At 62.2% G+C, this 22,597-nt stretch overlaps 1 protein-coding gene across 1 annotated transcript; it reads right to left on the bottom strand.

Annotated features, from left to right (window-relative positions):
* Positions 1-1,371: 1,371 nt before the first annotated feature.
* SRRM3 (serine/arginine repetitive matrix 3) lies at positions 1,372-22,096 on the bottom strand. Its single transcript, XM_082008611.1, has 14 exons — positions 21,848-22,096; positions 18,631-18,732; positions 13,967-14,101; positions 13,767-13,847; positions 13,315-13,344; positions 12,830-12,898; positions 12,461-12,496; positions 11,654-11,704; positions 11,446-11,550; positions 10,759-10,930; positions 4,765-5,087; positions 3,840-4,067; positions 3,439-3,576; positions 1,372-1,619 (listed from the first exon to the last, which is right to left on the bottom strand). The coding sequence occupies exons 1-14, from the start codon at positions 22,069-22,071 to the stop codon at positions 1,403-1,405; spliced, it is 1,911 nt and encodes a 636-aa protein (XP_081864737.1). The 5' UTR covers positions 22,072-22,096; the 3' UTR covers positions 1,372-1,402.
* Positions 22,097-22,597: the final 501 nt, after the last annotated feature.

Genomic DNA, 22,597 nt, shown 5'->3' with positions numbered 1-22,597 from the left:
CCCGGCTCCTGGAGAAGGTTCTCCAAGGGCGGATGAATCCTCAGCTTGTGGCTGAGCCTGGTTCCTCGACATGCCAGCTTTGGGAGACGACCCTGGCGTGCCCCTCCACTCGCTTCTCTGCCCTCCCGGGACCTCCGGTTCATCAGGCTGCTGGCTAATGAGGCTGACGCACTGCTGGCCGAGCCGGAGTCCCAGGGGACCCCCCCCCAGTCCTGGCTGGCTGGAAACCAGTGTCAAGCGGGACTGCCAAAGCCCGGCTTTTCACCCGGGGGCAGTGGGTTAATCCGGGCAGCTGCTCTCCCACCCAGGGAGGCTCATCCCCATCATCCTGCTCCAGCCGGCCGGAAAACGTGGGGTCCGCACGGATTAAACACCAACAGCCCCGGGGGGCCGGGACTGTCCTCGGTGCCCGGGGGGGCTTTTTTTTTTGGAAAATCAGCAAAGTCCTGCGAAAGCGAGGCTGCTGGCAAAGCCCGGGACCCTCCTGCCTCTCTCTTTCTGTCATTAAGTTTAAAAGCCGCTGCTTGGCCCCAGAGCAGGTGGCCAGGGGCTGCGAGCCCAAAGGAGGGGGATGACACACCGAAGCCGGAGGATGGCTGGATGCGGCCCCGGGGTGCAGTGGGACCCACCAGCCCCGCGACTCCCTCCTCCTGGGGGTGACGGCTCAGTCTCCCCCAAAACTGGGTGAGATGGATGGGTGCCAGGGCCGGGATGAGCAGTGTTAACCCACAGGGGTGGCCCCCCCGGCCATCCCCCCTCAGGAGGAGACTTGTGGGGTGCTGTTGGATGCCGGGTTTTGTTCATCCGTGGCTCAGCGTGTGCTTGGAGCTGGGGGGACCCCAAAATGGTTTGCGGTGGCTCCTGTGCCCTGTGACACCATGGGGACACAGTGACTCCTCTGCCGGAGGAAAGCCCAGGGCTCGCCTCTGGCTGGCATCGCGCCCTCCAGCCGAGCCTGGGCTGGAGAAGCCCCCTCCTGCCGTCCCCCCGCCAAGGATATGCTTGTGCTAGAAAAGTCAAACCAACCCAAAGAAGCCTGGGGGACTTCCGGGGGGTGCCCAGCCACCACCCCGCCCCGCTCACCCCAAGGTCTCTGCTGAGCAATTTGTTCCCTCGCTCTGTGCTCGCCCACCCCGTCCCACCCCACCCCGGCGCTTTGCAGAAATAAAAAGATATCCCCCCCACCCCATCCCGACCCCCAAAACACCCCGGGGGGGGGCATCACCCCCTCCCAGGGCAACGCACGGACCCATTTGAATTTCAGCCCCCACTCGCCATCCTCAGCAACCCCCGGCTCTTTTCCACCTCCCCGGTGGTCCCTATCCCCCCGCGGGTGCAGATGGCATTGGGGAGCGGGGGCACGGCCGGGATGGTGGGGGGCTGCGGCCGGGTGCCGGGGGGCTCAGAAGCCGGCACTCTCCGAGCTGCTGCGGCTGTTGTAGCTGGGGCTGCGGCTGGGGCTGCGGGAGCGGCTGGGGGGGCTGCGAGTCCGGCTGCGGCTGCGGCTGGTGCTGTAGCTGTCGTAGCTGCGGCTGCGGCTGCGGCTGTAGGAGTAGGTGCTCAGCGAGCTGGAGGACGAGGGGCTGGGGCGGTAGTAGGGGATGGGACGCTTGCGAGCGCTGCGAACGGAAAAGGGAAACTGAGTCAGGTCCCTGGCGGCAGCTCGGGGAGGGGGTCCGGCACCGGCTCCCCGGCACGGCCGAGCATCCCCACAGGGCGGCCGGGCTCAGACCGGCCATAGGGTGTCAGGATGCGCGCCCGGCATCACCCCGCCCCCCCCCCCCCCCCCCCCCCGCCCCGTCCATCCCCTTCCTCCTCCCCAGCCCCCCCGGGGTGTTAGTCCTGGATTAGGCAGCGGCGAGGGCAGAAAGTGAGCAGGTTAATGTGGCTTTTGTGTTTCCCAGACACCAAAGATTGAAAGCTGCTGAAAAAGAGACGTTTGGGATTAGAGGGAGGCGAGCTGCAGCCCGCCGGCGCCTGAGGATGAGGAGGGATGTGGGGAGCACGGGGCAGAGGGGACGGGGACACGGGGGGCAGCGACGTCTGGAGCCGGCGCAGGAGCTGGCACCTCGCCCCTTCTCTCGGCCCCGTGTTAGCGGGACCGAAGAGAGACACGGCCCAGGGCAGCTGGGTGCCGAGGGCATCCTCGGGCGTGGGGAGACACAGCGGGGTCCAGGAGGAAGAGGAGGAGGAAGAGGAGGAGGAGGAAGGGGGGAGGTTACCCTGGGAGCCAGGCTGGCGGCGATGCTCTCCGAGAGGGACCTTGGGATGAAATGGAAAAGGAGAAGTTGGCATCACTGAGGCAGGACCACACGGTGATGGACCCCGGGGCGGTGGGGGGCGACGGGGGCCGGGGACAGGGCAGGAGGGCAAGGAAAGGCGTTGGGGCTTCTGGCTGGGCTACGGGGCTTGCCTGGGGCAGGCGAGGGGGGCCTGGACGTGTTTCCCCAGCTGCCCCCTCCCCGCAGCGTCCAGCGAGCCTCAAACCTTGCAGAAACGGCTCTGCTCCCCCTGACCCTCTGGCAGAGCTGGGTCTGCCATCCCCACCCACCCCAGGGCTGGGTGACAGCCACGGGGGGACGGTCCCCGCAGGGACCGCAGGCTGCATCCTCCAGCCGTGCCGTGCCATGCCATGCCACCTTCCTGGCAAAACCCAGCTCAGGGACGTGCCCGGGCTGGAAAACATCCTGGCAAAACCCAGCTCAGGGACGTGCCCGGGCTGGAAAACCTTCCTCTGGGCTGGGAGCAGCTTTCCAAGCCCGTGTTCTCTGGGGGGGGTCCGTCGGGGAGGGCTGCAGGGAGCTCTAACCCCCCGTGTGAGCAGTATCTCTCCTGTCCTTCCTCCTTACAACTTCAGTCCAGCTGGCTTGAAATAAAGACCCTCCCGCAGCGAGCCGGGGCTGATTTCTGGAAGTCCAGGGCCCCCTCTCCCAGCTGATAGCGGGGAGACAAACAGGTCAGGAACGAGGTAACCTCGGCTCGCCAGCGGTACCGCCGGCAGCGCCGCAGGCTCACGCGGTGCTGTATATGCACAGTGTTTCGTCTGGCACTGAATATTGCCTGTCTTACAGCCCCCGATCCTGCGTCGATAGAAGCTCAAGGAGGAGAAACCGGCTTTTGGAGGGCAGGGCAGAGACGCGCTCGCGGCCACGCGTCTCGCTGGAATATGCACGCAGGGGTTAAAAGGAATTCCTATTTTCATGCCTCGAAACGGGAAGAGATGAGAAGGCTGTGATGTTGGAAGCAGTCTGGTCGTCTGTCTGTCTGGGCCAGCTGATTTGTCCTCGGGGTTATCTACCCATCCGCAGAGCCGCTCGTCCGTTTGTCCGTGCACCCCCCCGCCCACCCGTGCATCCTTCGGGGCTGCCTGACCGCAGAGCTCGGCCCTGGGCCGTGCCAGCGTCCGCAGCGGAGGCTCCTCCGCGCGCCGGCACCCACCTCGTGATCCTCCTGGGCTCCATGAAGCTGGGGGAGTCGCGTCTCCTCTTCCTGATGGGGGAGTAGCTCCTGGAGCGGCGCCGGGCGCGGGCGGGATCGGGGTCACCGTGGCGTGTTCGGGGCTCGTTGTCCTTCTCTCTACACCACGAGGAAGAGGGGGAGCATCAGGGGTGCGTGCTGGGGTCCCGGGTGGGATGCAGGGACAGCCCGCGCACAGCAGCTCCCCACGGGGGTGACACCCCCACCCACGGCCGGCGCTTCCAGTGCCACCAGGGACAGCGGCGACCTGTAACCCCCTCCCCGAGCCCCGGGGGAGCCGGGACCACCCCGAGCGGGCGGATGGCTTCTGAGGCCGTTGCCGGTGCCTGCACGCCCCGCGACGAAGCCCCCCGGGAGCTGACCTGCTGGCGGGTTTTTTCAGCGAAGGCGAGCGGGAGCGGCTGCGACCCGCTCTCTTCTCCCGGGAACGGGAGCGGGACTTGGAGAGGGAACCGCTGGAGCTCCAGGAGCTGCTGCGCTGGCCGGGGCTGGGCGACGGGCTCTTCCTCCGCTCCGAGGTGTGCCGGGAGTGCTTGGCCGGCGACTCCGAGCTGCTGTTGGGCCGGCCCCGGTGGTGCCTCTCCTTCACCCTGCGAAGGCAGAGCCCAGAACCTCCTCGCATCCCGCCTGCCGCAGCTGGTGGGGTGTCACCGCGGGAGCCGGGGACCCCGGGTTCCCGTGGGGGAGCAGCTGCTGCACCTACATGGCCCCGATTTTCAGCTGGGCTGCATCCCTGATTACAAAGCACGGGGTGCTTGCCCGCTCAGGACCCTGCTCTTTGCGGGGTGCCGTAATTCCACGCAGCCATCCAGGCACTGCCCTTCATGCCGGGATAACCCCTCGTGGGGATCACCCTATCACCGGCCCGCCTTGGCTCTTCCCCATCCCATCACATCTCCATACCCATCCCCACCTACATCCCATCCCATCCCCATCTCCACCTACATCCCATCCCAGCCCACCCCATCCCATCCCATCCCCATCCCCATCCCAGCCCACCCCATCCCATCCCATCCCATCCCCATCCCCATCCCCATCCCATCCCATCCCATCCCATCCCATCCCATCCCATCCCATCCCCATCCCCACCTACATCCCGTTCCCATTCCCGTCCCCCTCCCTCGAGCATCCCAGCCCCACCCTGGTCCGCAGCTGGGTCCCTGGAGTGTTGCCTGGATGGACCCAGGGTACCCACGTGGGGCTGCACCCCAAATATCAGAGGCCGGACTTGGCCATCTCCCACGTCCCGGTGGGGACAGCATGACCCCACCCCGGGGACCCCCTTACTTCTTGGCGTGGGCGCCGTGGTTCCTGTCGGGGCCGAGCGGTGGGTGGTGGGAGCCCACCGAGCCCTCCGAGTCGCTGCTGTAGCCGGCGGGGCTGAGCGGCGGCGGCGGGGGCTCCCGGGGGGCCGGGGGCCGCCCCTTGCTCTGGCCGCGGTGGCGGGGCGGCGGCGAGGCGCTGCGGGAGCGGTGCCGGTGGCCGTGCTTGGCCCGCTCCGGCGTGGGCGACCGGGGGCTGCGGGCACCGTGTCGGCCCCCCCGGACGCGGGGGGACGGAGGCTCCGTCCTGCCATGAGCCCGTGGAGAGGGGGACGCCGAGGCCGGCCTCTGGCAAGGGGGGAGAGAGAGAGAGAGAAGGGGGAAAGGCGGAGGGGTTGGGAAGAAGAGAAGAAAGAAGGAGAAAGGGGATTTTAACGGGGGGCACCGGGCCGGGGGCGCGGTTCACAACGTCAACGCACATCGCATAAGGCAGGCTACACAGACGCTACCCTGCACCTTCCTCTCGCCCTCAACAACGTGGGTCATGCAAACCTCCGCATGCAAAACGCCAAAAAAAATAATTAAAATAAAATAAAATAAATAATAAAAAAAAAAAAACCAAACAAAGGAAGGCGTGGGGAATGGGAGAAAAAAAAAAAATCCAAGAACCCCCCAAGTCATCGGGGAGGGGGAGCTCGAAGGGAAAGAAACACCCCCCCCCCGAAAACACCTGGAGCGGGGATAGAGCAAACCCCGGCGCCCGCCCGCCCCGACCAAGAAAGGGGATGGGAAAAGGGGGTAAAACCCAAAAGAAGGGAGAAAAACGGGGGGAAAAAGAAAAGTGAGAGAAGGGGAGGTGGGGAGACGGGGGAGAGTAAATCAGATTGAGCCGAGGGGAAGGGGTCGAACCAAAGAGGGCTGGAGGTGACGGGGGGTCCGCTCACACAGAGGCATGCACGTATAGAGAGAGATGTGGAGGTGTGTGTCGGGTTTATAGATAATATAGCTTTCGGCTTAAAACAAATCAAGGAACGAGGAGGACGGCACAGAGCGACAACGGAGGGCAAGGCAGGGAGGCGGGGGGCCAGGGGCGAGAAGGCAAAAAGAAACCAAAAAAGAAAGAAGGAAAAAACCATCCAAAAAAAAAAAAAAAAAAAAAAACAACAAAACAAACAAAACAAACAACAAAACAAAACCAAAACAAAGCAAAACTTCACAAATGTCCTCGTTACTGAGATAAACGAATGTCTCTGAGCTCTTCCTGGGACACGCATTGAGCTCTTAGCTGTGACTCTGCAGGGAACTGCTAAGTCCTCATCAGCACTCAACACAGACTTTGCTTTCTGCTTCCTTTTTTTTTTTCCATTATATGCTTTTTTTTTTTTTTTTTTTTAAGTCCCTCTTGGTTAACATCCACTTACCAAAAAAGTGGCATTTCCTCCTTTAGTAGGTAAGGTATGAAGAGAAGGGAAAAGCGGGGCAATATAAGTGCATCATTAGATTCACAAAAATGCAAGAGAAAGAAAGAGCGAGAGGAGGAGAGACAGAGACAGAGCCAGAGAGAGGAGAAATAAAACAAACCAACTCGCTTCTGCCATGGCGGGGGGAACCCTGAGCCACCGCCGCGGCCGAGACCCCGTGCCGGGCTCTCACCGAGAGCTGGGGGGGGGTTTGCCCGGCCCCCGGGGTCCGGCGCGCAGCGGCTCCCAAATATCTGAGCTCCTCCGAGCCGCAGCTGCTGCCTGGGGGGTTTTCCCCATCTCTGCAAACACCACTGGACCAAAAAGACGGGTGGAAACGGCTCCTGCACCGCTGGCCACGACCGAGCCGGCAAACCCGGGCTCGGGGGGCTCGGGGGGTCTCCCAGCCCAGGCTGCAGCCCGGTGTCGGGTCCCTGAGCATCCCTGGAGGGGTAAATCCTGCGCGGGGCGGCGCTGAGCCCGGCTGAGGGGATCTAACAGGGTTCGGGGGGATTGGGGTGGTGCTGGGGCTGGTGTCACTGCGCCCGGGGGTAAGCTGGGGGCCGGTGACCCCAATTCTCCACCAGCCCCTCGCCCCAAACGCGCCCAGTCAGTTAATCCCCGAGGACGAGGTTGTCTCCGCCTGCCCCGGCACCTCCTAAAAGCCGCTTTTCTCCCCCAAAAGAGAGGCGGGCGAGGCGCTGGATGGGAGCCTGGGGACCACCACCGCGTCCCCGAGCATCCCGCGGCGGGGGGGTCACACCAGCCGCTCCGCACCCCACCGGTGCCCCCTTCACCTCCTGCTCCCCACGGAGAAGCCAGCCCCTCCAGCCGCACACCAACCTGCTGGAGCCAAAATGGGGGGGCTCGGGGGGGCTTTTTTTTAACGCTTTGCTGCTGTTGCAGTTGCTCCAGCGAGGGGCGAGCCCGGCAGCGATGGCACAAGCTTGGGGGGACACGGGCCCCTCCGAGGGGATGCAGTGGCCCTGGAAGCGGGGGTTCAGCTGAGCCCATGCCCAGCCCCGCAGCCAGGGAGGGAAAAATAAAAGCAGAGATGAAGAAGAAGAAGAAGAGGAAGAAGAAGAGAGGAAGAGGGGGGTTCCCTCTTTCCCAGGGCGGTGTTTCGGCGCCGGCTGGCCACGCCGGGGGCTCGGGCTGCGGGCTTCCCACCCAAACCCTGGGGAGGGGGCGGAGGGGTCTCCTGCCCGGGCGTACAGGAAGGAAACGAAGGTAAAAGCATCCCAAATAAATCCAAATCGGCAAAGACCCCGGCCCAAAAGGGAAAAAACCACTCTGGGGGCTTGTGGGGATGGGACGGGGGGGTGGGACGCCGTCCCTGCCCCCCGGGGACCGTGGTGCCCCGGACCTGCCTCTCCCCATGGAGGAAGATTTCAACCTTTCCCCGTTGCAGCCCCCCAATATTTTCCCTGGATCGTTGGGGGTTTTTTTTCTGTCATGGCCCGAGGAGCGGCTAAACCCACACATCTCCCCAAATTTCTCATTTCTCGCCCCATCCATCCGCCCCGAAACCCCCTGTGCCCAGGATCTGCTGCCGCTCCCCCCCGCGGGCTCCGGCCGCTGCCCCTGGTTCTTGCTAATTACGTTCGGCTTCGTTACCCGGCCGCTAAGGGGGGACTCAAGCGGAGCAGCCGTGCTCGGCCCCTGGATGGAAACGAACACAAAGTCGGAGGGCTGAAAGACACAGAAATGCATTCTACCGACGGCACGAGGAGACGGGGAAGAGAAAAGAGGGGAAGAAAGAAAAAAATATTACGTGGACAGGGCAAAAAATATAAATAAAGAACGTAAGAGAAGAGCATGGCTTTGCAGCTAACTGGGGAAAACCATACAAATAAAAAAAAATTATATATAGCCACCAAAAAGAGACAAAATGAAAGAGAGACAGAGAAGGAGAGCGAGAAAGAAAGAGAAAGAAAGTCAGAAAGAAAGAGAAAATAACATTAAATCAAGCTACGGTGCTTTTCAACAGGCTCATCTGCAGAAGTGAACGTGCAGAGGTGGACGAAATACCTACCTTCGCAATTGGCAGTGACAGGAATGCGATAATAAAAAAAGAAAACAATAATCTCCACATTTGGAGGGCAGAATGGGAAAAAGACAAGGACTCTTTAGTACGGCGATCCAGACCCCTTGGCTAATCCCGTTTGCTTTGCTTAGAATTTTTTAAATTATTTTTTAAATTGGTTTCGTTAGTGGTTTTTTGTTTTTTTTTTCTTTTTTCTTTTTTAATTTTTGGGTTGTTTTTTTTTTTTAAACGGAAAGGCTGTGGCCGCCCGCCGAGCGGCGTGGCCGCCGGGGCGTCGCGGGCTGGCGTCTGTAAGCCGGCTGCGTTTCGGTCTTAAAAAGTCTCTATGGAACATGGCGAAATCCCGGACAACATGCAGGGAAGGCGACGGATGGAGGTGGGACACGGCGAGGGCCGTTGGGTTGTGTTGGCCCAAAGAAAACCGGAGAGAAAGAGGGGCCGGAGGGTGCGTGTGGGCGAGGAGGAGGAGGAGGAGAGACCGGGAGGAAGGCTGGGGAAGGCAGCAGGGATGGATGGAGACGGGAGCGGGTATTTAAAAGGGAAGGCAACGCCGCGCAGCGCCCCGGGGCGCCCCGTCCTCCCGGCGGCTCTGGGGGTGCTGGGGGGCACGGCTCGCCCGGGCACGCGGGACGAGTCCGGCGTTTTGGGGGGTCTGGAGGAGGCGGGGGGGGGCCAGGGACCGAGGAGGCTCAGCGCCCACCCTGCCGGGGTGCAGGGTGCGGGAGCCCGGGTGCAGGATGGCCGCGGGGCGCTCGGCGTGGGGGGGGATAACCCAGCACCCAAGGGCCTCATCCTGCAGCCGCGGCGCTGAACCGCTCCCACGGCAGCAGGATCCGGCCGTCAGCCGAGGCGATGGGGCAAGTAGCCAATTCAAGGAGGCAAAGGGCAACTCGCTCCGCAATTTCGAAGCCAGCCCGCTACCTTTGCGGCGTAGAGCTGCTCGGTTCTCTTCCCTTTTAAATTCCGTGTTCAAAATATAGAAAATGGAAATACAATGTTCAGCGGTCGTAAGTATTTAGAAAACACATCTGCTTTTTTTTTTTTTTTCTTCTCCACATTAACACACACAAAAGCAAAAAATTCTAGAACAACACGACGACAACGGGGGGGAATAAGAGAGATATATATCGTTTGCATTTCTGTACATCACGAGGGAAAAGAAATCATGAGAAAGGAAACTAAAACAAGGGGGGGGTGGAAAAAGCACGTTTCATTGCCCTTCCCTCCCCCTCGTCCCTGCTTCTGCTGAGCAAGAAATGGAAGTGTATATTACCGTTTGGGTTTTTTTCAAATGGGAGGCTAAAGAAAAACACAGATGGGATTAAAAAGAAAAAAAAAAAAATAGAAACCAGAGAGAGAAAGAAGAGAGAGAGAGAAAGAGAGAGAAGGTTGTCGGAGAAAAGTCCCGCTGGTGCCGGGGAGCCGAGGGAGCTCGGCGGCCTGGGCGATGCTGGGTGCTGGGGGTGGTGGGCAGGGGGAGAGCGGGGCGAGCCGGGCGCCTGGGTGGGCGGCGGGCGGCTCCTCGGCACCCGAACCCCCCCGCGCCCCAGCCGAAACCACAGGAAAGAAGAAAGCAGAGAGGTGCCCCGAGAGGCGGGCAGGGTGCTGGGTGCTGCTGGGGGGTGCTGGGTGCTGGGCTGGGGAGCCAGGGAGGGCAAAGGGGATGTGAGGATGGGGTGGGGGGCTCCTGGCCCTGTGTTCCGGGGTGCCCCCCGCCCTGCAGGCGTCCGTGGGGGCCCCTGGGGCCGGCGGGCACCCGCGTGCCCCCCGCGGCGGGGTCCCCCAGCGCGCTGCCTTTGCTCAGCCCTGCCTCCAGCCCCCCGCTAGCTGAAACAGGCTCCTCGCCACCCCGGCACTGGTTAAACTGGGGCTGGCCCCCGGGTCCCGCCGGGTTAGGGCTTTGCCCCTCAGTGCGGGAGGAGCCGGGACCCCCAGGGCGCGGAGGCAGAGCCCGGGACGCTCAGCCCTGATGTCACCCGCCATGGGGACCCTGAGCTCCTAAAATCTGAGCACCCAGCACCAAACCCCCTCCAGACCCCAGCCTGACCTAACCCCAGTCCCCAGACTGGGTGCTGGGGTTCCGAGCGCTGACACCTTGGTGCTGGGGAGAGTTGGGGTTGGCGGAGAAACAAGAATTTTCCGGCTTTACCCATTTCTCGCCTGTCTGGGCTCAATCCACTCCCAGGGAGGTGCTGAGCCCGGCAGTGACCCATCGCCCCTGGGGGGTGAGAGCCGCAGAGCGCTGTGGCTTTGAGAGGGGGTGACCTGCTGGCTGCCCCGATACCTGCCCCGAGGTGATGGGCTGGCTCCCCCAGGGAGAACGTGCACCCAGCAGAAGGTCGGTGGGCGCTGGGGGGGTGCAGCCTGCACCCGCGTCCCCCCGCGTGCCCCGGCTGGGTGAGGGGGGAGCCGAGCGAGCGGGGAAGGAGGGGAGAGGGGAGCCAGGGTGGGGGGGTCCTGCAGAGGGAGGAGGGGAGGGAAGCGAACGGTGATCCAAGAAAAGCCTACGTACATCCGAGGGCTCCGGGAGCGGGGTGCCGTGGCTGTGGCGGCCATTCTGGGCGCTGCCCTTGTGCCCGTTCTGGTGCGGCGAGGCCGAGCGGCGTGGCGAGGGGGAGGACGGGCTGCGGCTGGAGCGGGCGCTGCTGCCCTTGGGGCCATCCTGCCGGCGCTTGGGGCTTAGCCTGCGGGACACCGCACCGTCAGCCGCCGGCATCCCCCCTGCCCCGAGCCTGGCACGGTACCCACCACCGCAAGCCCAGCACAGCATCGCCCTTCGCCCGGCTCCGGCAGAGCTGCCGGAGGTGAGATACCACCTCATCTGAGATGGTGATGATGAGATGCCATCACACCCCTGAGATGGCGGGGTGTGGGTCGCCCAAGCAAGAAACGTGGTGAAAATTGGTGTTTTGTGCTTTCTCTAGTTCAAAACTGAAACCCCAGGGGTCCTGCAGCACCACCCCGCTCCCCTCCTTCCCCCCGAGGGTCCCCATCCCGGGGCCACCTCTGCCACCCATCTCACTCCCTTCATCCCATAATGGTCCCCATCCTGGGGACACCTCTGCCACGTTCCTTCTCGCCCTCCGTTAGCCAAGGGTCCCCATCATGGGGACACCTCTGCCACCTGCCTCCCCGGCCCCCCGAAGCAGAGGCTGGGGGGGTGCTGGCGGTGGGAGCGGGGGTCCCGGGCTGCTCCTACCTGCCGGGGGATTTGGAGCCGCTGCGGTCGGAGGAGAGCGAGGCGCTGTGGGAGCTGCAGGAGCTGCGCCGGTGCGAGCGCCAGGCCGGGGACTCGCTGCGGGACCTGCGGAGAGGGCGGCCGGGGGCCGAGGGGCAGGCTGAGCCGCCGCAGGGGGGCACGCAGGGGGGCACGCCGCCCTGCTCCCCTCGCCGTCCCGGCCCCTCACCTCTTGCGCTCTTTGGTTTTCTCTTTCCGTTTGTTCTTGGGGCTTCGGGACCTGCAGGAAGAGCCGAAAGCGGCGGAGATGGGAGCGGGGGCAGCTTCCCCAGCCCCCCCCAGAACCACCAAGGCTGCAGGAGGAGCGATGGGGAGGTCCTGCCCGGAGCGGGGCTCCATCGAGCTTCAAACCATGGCGGGGGGCCCGGCTGGCTTTGGGGGGACCGTGGGGGCCACGTGCCGGTCAGCAAGGCCAGGTGGGAGGAGGTGGCAGTGGGAAGAGGGGGACCAGCTCTGCCTGGCATCCGCAGGCCTCAGGGCCATGGTCACCCCTCTGCTCACCTCACCCGGGCACCCTTTGCCTGTTTCTTACTTTTTTCACCCTAAAATAGCAGTACCGGCAGACGGCATGCGCAGAGCAGGGCACAGCCGGGGCTCACCCGGGCCACGGCTGCCCAGTGTCACCCCTTCTGCCTCAGGGGACATTCGGGGCCATGTGGGATCCTGCAGGTGCCCAGAGCGGCCCCGTGCCACCTCCAAGGGCGGGGGACGCCCAGCGGTGTCTGGCCGTGGGGTGAGGGAGACGCTCACCAGGCGAGGGACAGACGGACAGACGGACAGACAGTGGGTGATGGCAGCGCAGACCAACACCCACCATGCCCAGCGGGTCCATCCCCTGCCCGGTGGCACGGGGTCTGTCCCTGCGGGCGGAGGGCATGGGGACAGCGGGAGGGCAGGGGACAGGGGTCCCCGATGGGGGAAGCTGGCAGCCAGCGCCGACGGCAGTGGGGTGGCTCCTGGCAGCCGTCCCTCTTACCTGTGTCTTCTCTTCTTCCGTGACCCCGACTCAGACCTGAGGGATGAAGAGGAGGCAAAGATGAAGGAGACAAGCTGAGCCGACCAGCAAGGGAGCGAAGGCTGGGCAGCCCCAGGGGACGGGGACCGGGGCAGGGGTGGCCCTGAGATGGGCTGCTGGATGGGGCAGGTGACGGCTGCCGTGCGGAGGTGACGGCCCCGTGAAGAGCCATCAGCATCCGTCCCTGTCCGTGCCTCCATCCTGCCCAGCCCGAGGGCCGGGGCAACTGCCAGCCAGCCCCGCTGTCCCCAAGCAGCCCCGCTGTCCCCAAGCAGCCCTGCTGTCCCCAAGCAGCCCTGCTGTCCCCAGCCCGCACGGTGTCCCTCCTACCTGTCGCGTCTGTGTTTCTTTCCAGTCTTCTTTTTCTTCTCCTTGCGGATGGGTGAAGAGCTGTCGCAGCTGCGGGGGTGGAAAAAAAATTGTGTGCCCTTGAGGGGGGAGCAAGGAACCTCCCAGCCCCATCCCTGTGGCCCAGGGGAGCCCTGACCCCCACCCCCCAGCACCCTGCTTCCCCTGGAGCACCCCCGGGATGCATGAACATCTCATGGCAGTTATTTCCTGGGGGGATTTGGGGTGAGGGATAGAAAAGGGATTTTTGGCAGAAGGGGTCCAGCTGCCTTTGATGCCGGAGCGCCCAAATCCCGCTGTGTCCCATTGCCACCTCGTGGGCTCCGCAGCCTCCAGCAGGAGACAGGGCAGCCAATTCCTGCTGGGATTTTGGAGGGGGACAGCAAGGGGCAGAGGTCAGCCCATGCCCGGTGGCCTTGCATGCCCGGCGGGGACCCCACAGCCCACCCAGCCCGGCGGGCACTCACCTGCGCTCTGAGCCAGGTTTCCTCTTTTTGCTGCCGCGGGGAAGGCAGAGAAGAAAGGGACATTAGGGACAGCGTCCTGCGCAGGCGGCCAGTGCTAACCGGGGAGGGGACCAGCAGGTAGACGGAGCCAGACCCTTCAGGGAGCCAAATCCTGCCCGGTGCTGTGCCCTGTGGCAGCCGGCTCCTTCCCAGCACAGATGGGGCAAGGTCCCACCAGTGCGCACCACTGGGTGGGACGGCAGCGCGTCCCGCGGCGCCGTGCGTGCGCACGCGTGTGCGTGTTGCACCATCGGTGCGTGCAGATGCATTGCACCTCTTGAGGGTGCACATTTGGGGATGCACGGTCCCCCAGATTGGGGGGCTTGCCCCACCAGAGTCTGGGGAAGGGGTGAGCTGGGAGGAGAGCTGCCCTTCTGGGAGAGGGTACAGTGCAGGGGCAGCCAGGGACTCACCGGCTCCGGCGGTGACCCGATTTCTTTTTCTTTTTCTTCTTGGGCGGAGGAGAGGTGGAGCTGCTCGAGCGTCTTTTCAGCCTGCGGGAGAAAGCAGGGAGGGTTGGGGGGAGAAGGGATGGCCCCCAGTGTCTGCATCTCCCAATGGGGACCCCTGTGCACACCCACTCCCCAAAATCCCCTTGGGCGTGCAGCGGGACCTGTACTCGCGGTGGCCGCTGTCCTCGCAGTAGCACTCGGCCGAGCAGTCGCACTGCAGCAGGCAGCCCTCGCCGTAGTCGGGGTACTCCGCCGCATACTCCTCCCCATCCAACCCATGGTGGTTCTCTATCACGCTGCCGAAGGAGGAAGTGCAGGATTAATTTGGGGCTCCCCATTCCCCATCCCACACCGGAGCGGCTGGGGGGAAGCCTGCGGGAGCCCCAGGGCAACTACAGGAGCTGGGGAACGTCCCCTCCGCCACAGGTTCCCCGGGGGACCTTGGTCACATCACTTGAGGTCCACACACAGCAAAGCCCCATGGTGGGGGTTTTCTCGGGGTCTTGCTGGGGCTCCTGTCCCTGCAGAAATCCCTGTCAGGCTGGCACAGGGACACCGTGGGGCTTGGGCCACCATCTACCTGCAGGGTCCAGCCTCGGAATCATTTGGTGCCCCTTTTGTCACTGCCCAAGTGCCGGGGCTGAGCGGGGGGCTGGGGTCAGCCCAGGTAGGTGGCAGGGCTGGATTAGAGCGACAGGCTCGGGGGATTTGGAGGATTATCCGCCCGCTGGCGGGAGCTGCACCGGGATGATCCAGGCTTTGAGGCTGGCGCCCCAGCGTGCTGCCGGTTCGGCACTGGAGCTTCAGGCAGGTGATGGGTGATGTCCCCCCCGGCCAGGCGAGGTGTGGTGGGGGGACATCAGGCCTGGAGCCATCAGGGTCTCCTCTCCCTCCTGAGTGACTTTGTCAGCTTTAATTTTTCCCACTGCCATGGAAACCGGCAGGAGGCTGTCATTGACTACCGGGGCTGCGGGCAGGGCTTGGCAGGCAGGAGGGACCCCGGAGTCCCCTGCCCAGCCTCTCCCTGCTGCCCTCCACTCTCCAGTCCTCCTCTGCCATCACCCCCAGGAGCAGCATCAACCCCCCCGGGGCCCCTCGTTTGCTCTTGGGGGACATAGGACGTCTCACTGCAGCAGGACACGGCCATCCGGGTGCTCTGGAGGGAACCGTAACGGATGGGGCCGTGCCTGGAGGGTGCCCAGCGTCACAGCAGCCCGAGGGACTTGCTTCCCAAGGGACATTTGCCCTTGGAAACCCGACGTGGGCTCCTCTGCCCTTCCCAGCGCGGAGGCGTGGGGCCAGGGATGCCGGGGGAGAAGCACAGTCCCCGCGGTACCGGTCCCTTGGCAGCCCTGCCAGCGCCTCCGGCGGAGCGAAGGGATGCTCCCAGCCCCAGCAGGCAGATCCGAGAGCTGCATGCGTTGGCATCCCTGGCCACAGGCAAGCCCTGGGCTGTCTAACCCAATTAAAAATGGCTTGGACCAAAACTACAAGGGAGGCATCCTCCTCCTGACCACGGATGATCGTTCAAGTGGATTTTGGGCTCCCTTCTGCACCGCAGCCATGACTTTCTGGGTCCTCTCCAAGCGGCTCCTGCCTTGGCCATGCCCCAAGGGCAGGAATGGCCTTTCAACCACCCACCCAACCATGGGAAGGGGGAGAGAAGAGGAAGAGGGGAGTGAGCAGGGATAATTCCCTGTCGGACTCTCTGCTCGGTGAGCGGGCAGTGCTCCATGCCGTCCCTCCCGTTAGCTGCGATCAGCGGCTCAAGACGGGCTTGTGCTGCCTCAATCACCCCCCCCCGCCCAGCACACGCTCACGTTTGTTTTCAGTCCCACCAGCCTGTCCATAAAGTAGTTACTCCTCCGGGAATGGGCTGCACCGCCGAGCTGCGCACGCACAGAGTGGGGAGCTGGAGGAGCACGGGAAGCAAGCCGGGGACTCAGGTGGTCACGGCTCTGCTCCGTGCCTCAGTTTCCCCTGGGGAGTTTTGCAGATGCTGCTGAGCTTTTGTATCTGCTTTGAAACAAGAGCAGCTGGTTCAGACTCATAGTCCTGGCAGCCAAAGACCGAGCTGTAAAAGTCTGGAGAGGTGCTGGAGCAGGACCAGCCCACGAGATGTTTTGCTGAGAGCTCTCCCAGCCACCACAAGTGCTGGGGCTCTTTATTTAAAGTTTATTTGCCTGTATCAGGAATAGTGTGGCCAGCAGGAGCAGGGAAGTGATTGTGCCCCTGTACTCGGCACTGGTGAGGCCGCACCTTGAATACTGTGTTCAGTTTTGGGCCCCTCACTACAAGAAGGATGTTGAGGTGCTGGAGCGTGTCCAGAGAAGGGCAACGAAGCTGGTGAGGGGTCTGGAGCACAAGTCTTATGAGGAGCGGCTGAGGGAACTGGGGTTGTTTAGTCTGGAGAAGAGGAGGCTGAGGGGAGACCTTATCGCTCTCTACAACTACCTGAAAGGGGGTTGTGGCGATGAGGGTGTTGGTCTCTTCTCCCAAGTAACTAGTGATAGGACAAGAGGAAATGGCCTCAAGTTGCGCCAGGGGAGGTTTAGATTGGATATTAGGAAAAATTTCTTCACTGAGAGGGTGGTCAGGCATTGGAACAGGCTGCCCAGGGAGGTGGTGGAGTCGCCATCCCTGGAAGTGTTCAAAAAACGTGTGGATGTGGCGCTTCAGGACATGGTTTAGGGGACATGGTGGTTCTGGATTAATGGTTGGACTTGATGATCTTAAAGGTCCTTTCCAACCTAGTGATTCTGTGATTCTGTGATTTAACTCCCTTGTCCAGCCTCTTCAATCAGCGCAGACCTTTTGCACCCAGGACATCCTTCGGCAGGGACTTGGGCAGCTCAGGTCCCCGCTGCTTGAAGAGCCACCTCCTTTGGACCCAGCTCCTACCAGCCTCTTCCAAGCGCCTCCAGCTTTGCTCTCCTCTGAGCAATCCTTTGCTCTGAGACCGCTCCTTCCAGCTCAGCACTATTATTTATAGCCCCTGGGCTAATCTTTAATGATCACCTTTCATATTGCAAAAGCAAGCCCACAAAGGTGACAGCTAGGCTGCTTGGGTAACCTTAACGCACCTTCGGCTTCCCTATGAGCTCGTTACCGCTCCAGCCCTAACGAGCCTGGCCAGGAAGATGCCCTGGAGTTGACACACTCCCACAGGCAAAGGCCACGTGTTAAGACATCGCCTTGATGCTCGGTGGCCGGCGCAGGTTGGTTTCTCCCATGCTTTGGTTTTTCCTGCCTGCAGAAGGACCCTGGACGCTTCGGGCTGCGCCGGGGCCGCGCGCCGCGTCCCGGGCTGGGCACAGCCGAGCCGCGTCCCTCCCCGCCTGGCATGCTGGCAGAGTGGTGGGAGGAAGGCTCTCCCTGCCGCCGCAGCCTCCCTGCCTCCCCCCTCGCCCTGATTTCCTGACCCTAATGAAGCATTAATATTCAGTGAACCTGCAGCATCTATTCCTGTCCCGAGTGACCTGGTTTCCAGGCTGATGGATGGTGCACGCCGGGCCAGCCACGCTGCCTGGGCCATTAAGCAGCGTGCAGATAAATCATCAATGAGCCAGGGCAGACCTTCACGAGGCTGGGGACAGTCCTGCGTGGGGCAGGAGGAGAGAGTGGCACGTCCCCAGCAGGAGTTGGGCTGCTTTGGACACCTAACCTGAGCCCCAAGCCCCCCTAGGGCAGAAGCAGCCCCCAGGGACCAGGCAGCGTGAAGAGCGATTAGGAGGCAGAAGCATGGGGCAGGAGCTCCTTGGAGAAGCTTCTTCTGTGGGGCTCCTTGGGGTCTCACTTACCCCGGTGAGAAACAGGCTCAAGCCCTGCCTATCCAGCCTGGGGCCCTTGCCACAGAAATTATTATTACTATTATTAATGACTATGATTGATAACACTAATATTGCTAGGGATACAGAACAGCAGCCAAACTGCCGAACCATCCCCAGCTGAGCTGAGTTACCCCAAGCTCACACTCGGAGACAGGAGGACTATTCTGCATCATGGAGTTAAGGACTGGAAATTGGTGCCCTTGCCTGGCTGGAGGCAGAAGCTGTGATTTCAGCCCCCAGCAGAGCAGGAGAGGTGACCCAACATGGCAGGACCCAGCAGAGGTGAGGCACAGCAAACCTGCGGCTTGGTCTCTGCCAACTGGCTGGTGGGATGAGCTGATCATCAAGACCTCCTGTGCTTCAGTTGCGTCATCAGGGACAGGAGCATTTACAGTGCTGGCCTCTCTATACAGCACTCTGAGGTCTCCAAAAGGCCAGTGCAGGATAACCTCTAACCTCTCCAGAGGTAGGATTTTGCCTCAGAGAGGTAAACTCTGCCTCCAACCGACCAACCAACCAACCAACCATCCATCCCACCAACCAATCAACCAAGCAAGCAAGCATTCAGCCATTCAACTGACCAACCAACCAACCATCCATCCATCCAACCATCCAACCATCCAACCATCCAATCAACTAACCATCCAACCATCCAACCATCCATCCATCCATCCATCCATCCATCCATCCATCCATCCATCCAACCAACCAACCAACCATCCAAGCAGCCAATCATCCAACCAACTAACCAGCCAAACAACCATCCATCCAACCAACCAATCACCTAACCAACCATTCAGTCATCCATTCCTCCCTCCCTGTATATGCTCTATATCCACCCATTCAAACAACCACCCTTATATACCCTCTCTGTATCCATCCTCCCCCACCCACCCACCACCCATTGATACTTGGAGGCAGTCTGGGATGCACCTGTCTGGTATGAAGGACAGGTAGGACAAACAGACAGGCCAACTTGGAGCTGTCTCACTTACATTTGGCGCCCATGCTGGTCCTCCCTGGTGAGCACGCCTTCCTTCTCCATCAGCATTTGCCGAAAGGTCCCCACTTTCTGCCGGATCTCCTCTTCAGAGTACCTGGATGGGCAAAGACATGGTCAGGGCTGCCATGGCCGGAGCATGGCTCCCCAGGAACCTGCTGAGGACCTCCATGTCTTTGGGAGTGACATGTGGCCCAAGGGGCTGGTCAGAAGGAGAGGTGGCATGGTGACAGTCATCAGGGCCTGGAGGAGAGAAGGTCCCTCTGCTTGGTCCCCTGCCACCACCCTCCATGCCCTCCTCTCTCCTGCCTGCCCCTCCCAGCAGTGCTTGGCAGAGGAAGGGACATTAGGACGGGGTAAAAGAAGAGGATAACCCTGGGGATGCCAGGATTTTGGGGCACGACCCTGCCAATCCCCCACCACGCAGTGCCAGTATCGCAGCCGGTGATGCCGGCGTTCGCGCCTGGCACCTCGGTCCCATCACGAGCCTCCTTCGCTCATCCCCGCGCTGCGCCAGCGCCCCGGCAGCCGAGCCAGCTCTGCGCTAACGCCGAACGCTGACTCAGGCCGCTGCAGGGTTATTAATGAGAGACACTAATCACTTTGTCCCTGGCATCTGAGAACAGCCGCGGCAAACCACAGCACTCCGGCCGTCCCCGAGGTGTCCCTGGGGAGGGACGAGTGACAGCCCTGGGCGGGCAGTCCTGTGCCACATCCTGTGGCAGCACAAGGGCACCTGAGCATCCCCCTTGACCAAAAACGATCCAAATGGAGGAATGTAGTGGGGGGACCCACGGTGCTCTCGGCATCGTCCTTGGGGACAGGGCAAAGGGAGAGTCACCATCATGCTGCCACCCTGGGAGGGCAGGGGTTGGGCTCTGTGGGCATCCCTGTCCTCATCCAAACCATCTACAGGGGCTGCCTGCAGCCCATCCTTGCCATCGTGTCCCATCAGCGTCGCCGCTAATGAGTCCGGAAAACGGGGTGTCACAGCCTGGCCGAGCCCTGCGGTCCCCGAGGCTGGCACCTCGCAGCGCCCGTGCTGGGGACAGTGATGCCCCTCGCAGCACCGTGGGTGCCCTGGGTACAGAGGGGCACATGGCAGCACCCACCGCCCCTGCGATGACCACGGAGGGGAACAGCGAGGAGAGGAGAATTAATATTAACAAGCTCATTTGCATGGAAAGGCTCCTGTTAATTCCCAGCCGGCCGGGGCTCCCGCGCGGGAGGAGAGCCGTGAACTGGGCATGGAGGCCACCCGCCTGCTTCCCCTCGTCTTGCACCCCGCCTGGGCACGGGGGGCCCCGAAAACAGGGCAGCACCCCCAAATGCTGCTCTGCACCGTACCCTCGATGGCGGTGCAGCCGGCCGGGCAGAATGCGGCCATCCCGCAAGGACGGGGCTGCCGGCCCCAGCCATCCCGTGGCCGTCAGCTGGCCAGCGGCAGCGGGAAGATGTCCGCCCAAGAAGATGAGCGTTTGCTGCGGCATATTACGGCCGATGCTCTCGGAGGGGGGACGCGAGGCCAAACAGGAGGTGACAGATGGGCCACTGTAGCGGGGCCGTTAGCAAACCCGCGGGGGCCAAGGCCAAGGCGAGGAACCCCCCCTGCACCCAGCCATGCTGTGATGGAGGCAGCAGCACCCCGCCAGCCCCTTCCCTCCTGCATCCCCCGGCGCTGCTTATAACCCTGTCGGAGGGGTTTCATTTTTGCATTTAACACATGGAACAGGTTTGGGAGAGAAAGAAGAAACGCTGACGCTTCTTTTCTGGCCAAGAAAACCAGCCTGCAGGCAGGGAATAACGGCGCAGGCAGGAGGAGCCATCCGTGTTGACGGAAACAAGGGAGTGCTTAAATCCCCCCAAAACCCCCTCTGCTGTCACACCCGCTCATCCCGGGCGCCCTGCCCTTCCCAATAACTCCCCCGAGGCCATGGCCAGGATGCAGCCCCCGGCCCAGGCGGAAACCTCGGGGGTGCAAAGTGCTTCCCATGCAAGCCCCCCGGAGAGCCCTGTGCCGAGGGGAAGAGCAGGCGGAGGATTAACAAGGTTGACCAAGATTATTACTGTAATTATATTATCATTTCCGTCTACCACCATCATCGCGGTTATTAATAGCCTTAATAATAGCAAAGGCAATTATAGCAATAACAACAATACCGATTGCAATATTGCTATTAGCCATTGCAGTAATGATACTACTAGTAGTAAGATCCCTAGCAGGGTGCGGGAACTCGACAGGAGGCTTTGGGCTCCCCAAGGTGCCAGGTCAGCCTTATTTATTTCCATAATGACAAATTAGGCACAATCATTATTCCAGTCTGTGTGAGACAATTTAATTCTAGGTCACGCTTGCGCTCTTAATGAAAGCCTTGGCGAAGCCTTCCCTCAATCCATTTTCCTTTTCCCCAGCTGATACCAGTCCCCATCTACCCACGTGTGCCAAAGAATTTGCTCCATCCATCAGGTTTTAGTGAGCTGTCAGGGGGATCGGGCTGCTCGGCTGGTGCCGGAGCTATGGGGCAGCCGGCAGCATGGTCCATGGGTCCGGCGGGGATGGGGGTCTCCTCGCTGGTCCCCCAGCCCCTCCTGCCCACCCAGGCAGGGATGCTCTCCGGCCTCTCGGGTTTATCCCCCAGCCCTTCGCTTCCTTCCCCAGGGCAGAGCAAAGGCTGTGGAGCAGCTTGTGGTGCCCGGCCAGGGCACATCCCTCCATCCTCTCCCCCCCAAAACTGAGGGGGAGAAGGAAGGCAGGACAAACTGATGCACCAAAACAGCCTCACCTGGGACTAAGCCACAGCTCTCCTCATCTCCCCAACACGAGGGACAGAGAAGGACCATCTCCCGCCCCAGGCACGCGGGGCGCGGGCCAGCCAGCGCTGATGGCTGCCTCCTTCCTGCCTCTGCTTTCCCGGCACGGTGATGAGCTGGGAGCCCGGATTTCCAGGCAGTGGGGCCAGAGCGAGCCTCCAACGTGGGTGTGGGCGCACTCCTAGGTCTGTGTTTCTTGGAGGCATTTAGTTTCACAAACCAACCCACCAGTCCGCCCCAAGGCTCTCCAATACACCCAAAAGTGGATTTACTTCCAACGGGGGACATTTGCCACGTTAAGGTATTTTTCTAAGGAGGAAAAAGGGGGAGAATGAGGTACAAGGGGGTCAAAAGGATCATGAGGTCCATCTCCAGCCCAGCCCCACGTCCCCACCACTCACCCCTGCTCCTCCATCATCTCCTGCAGCTCCATGCACTTCAGCTCCACCCGCCGCTTGCGCTCGTGGTCCAGGATTTCCCGATGAGCCTTCTTCACCAGGCCGGGCTCCACCAGCCGCACCTCCTCCTCACCCTTGTGCCACGTACCCGAGGCGCCGGGCTGCGAGAAGCCATTGGAGGCTTCCTGGGGCGAAGGCACGTCGGCCCCATTGTTGTAGAGAGCCATGCCGGCGCGGGCGGCCTCGCCGCCGGCAGCACCTGGGAGGGAGAGAAAGAGTTGGGGATCGGTCCCTGCCCCGGTTTCCCTCTCACCCCGCGACGGCGAGGGGACCCCGCCAGGACCTGGAGGCAAAATTTGCCTCAAAGGAGATGCGGGCACACAGGCGGATGGGGACGGCGACTGAGAGATCTGTGTCTTCTGCCAGTGCCCTTCCCGCCCCTTGCCTCAGTTTCCCCACCCGCAGAGCAAGGCTGGGGCTATTCCCATCACCATGCCGCGAAGGCTGGCTCATGGGAGAGAGAGGAGGATGCTCTGTGCCGGCTTCATACCGGGAAAAACCTGGCAAAGCCTGGGTCTGTGGTGCCTGGAGCCGTACGGCGGCAGTGGCACTGCCACGCTGAGGTTCCAGCTCAGGCTCCCCGAGCTCCGGGGAGGAGATGCTCCCAAACCTCCTGGATCAACCAGGCAGAACCCTGTCTCAGCTACCTAAGGCCACCAGCGCATGGCGGAGCGCCCATTCCTCGGCGTGCCC

This window comes from Phaethon aethereus, assembly GCF_964289735.1.
Source record: "Phaethon aethereus genome assembly, chromosome: 19".
Lineage (NCBI taxonomy): Eukaryota > Metazoa > Chordata > Aves > Phaethontiformes > Phaethontidae > Phaethon > Phaethon aethereus.
This window is presented reverse-complemented; position numbering and strand designations above follow the sequence as displayed.

Bases quoted from the DNA above. Each gene is read 5' to 3' on its own strand.
- SRRM3 (XM_082008611.1), bottom strand. From the start codon at position 22,071: ATGGCTCTCTACAACAATGGGGCCGACGTGCCTTCGCCCCAGGAAGCC. The intron at 13,345-13,766 runs GTGAGTCCCTGG...TCCCCGCGGCAG, and splicing joins TCGGGTCACCGCCGGAGCCG to CAAAAAGAGGAAACCTGGCT. The intron at 3,577-3,839 runs GTCAGCTCCCGG...CTCGTGGTGTAG, and splicing joins CTGAAAAAACCCGCCAGCAG to AGAGAAGGACAACGAGCCCC.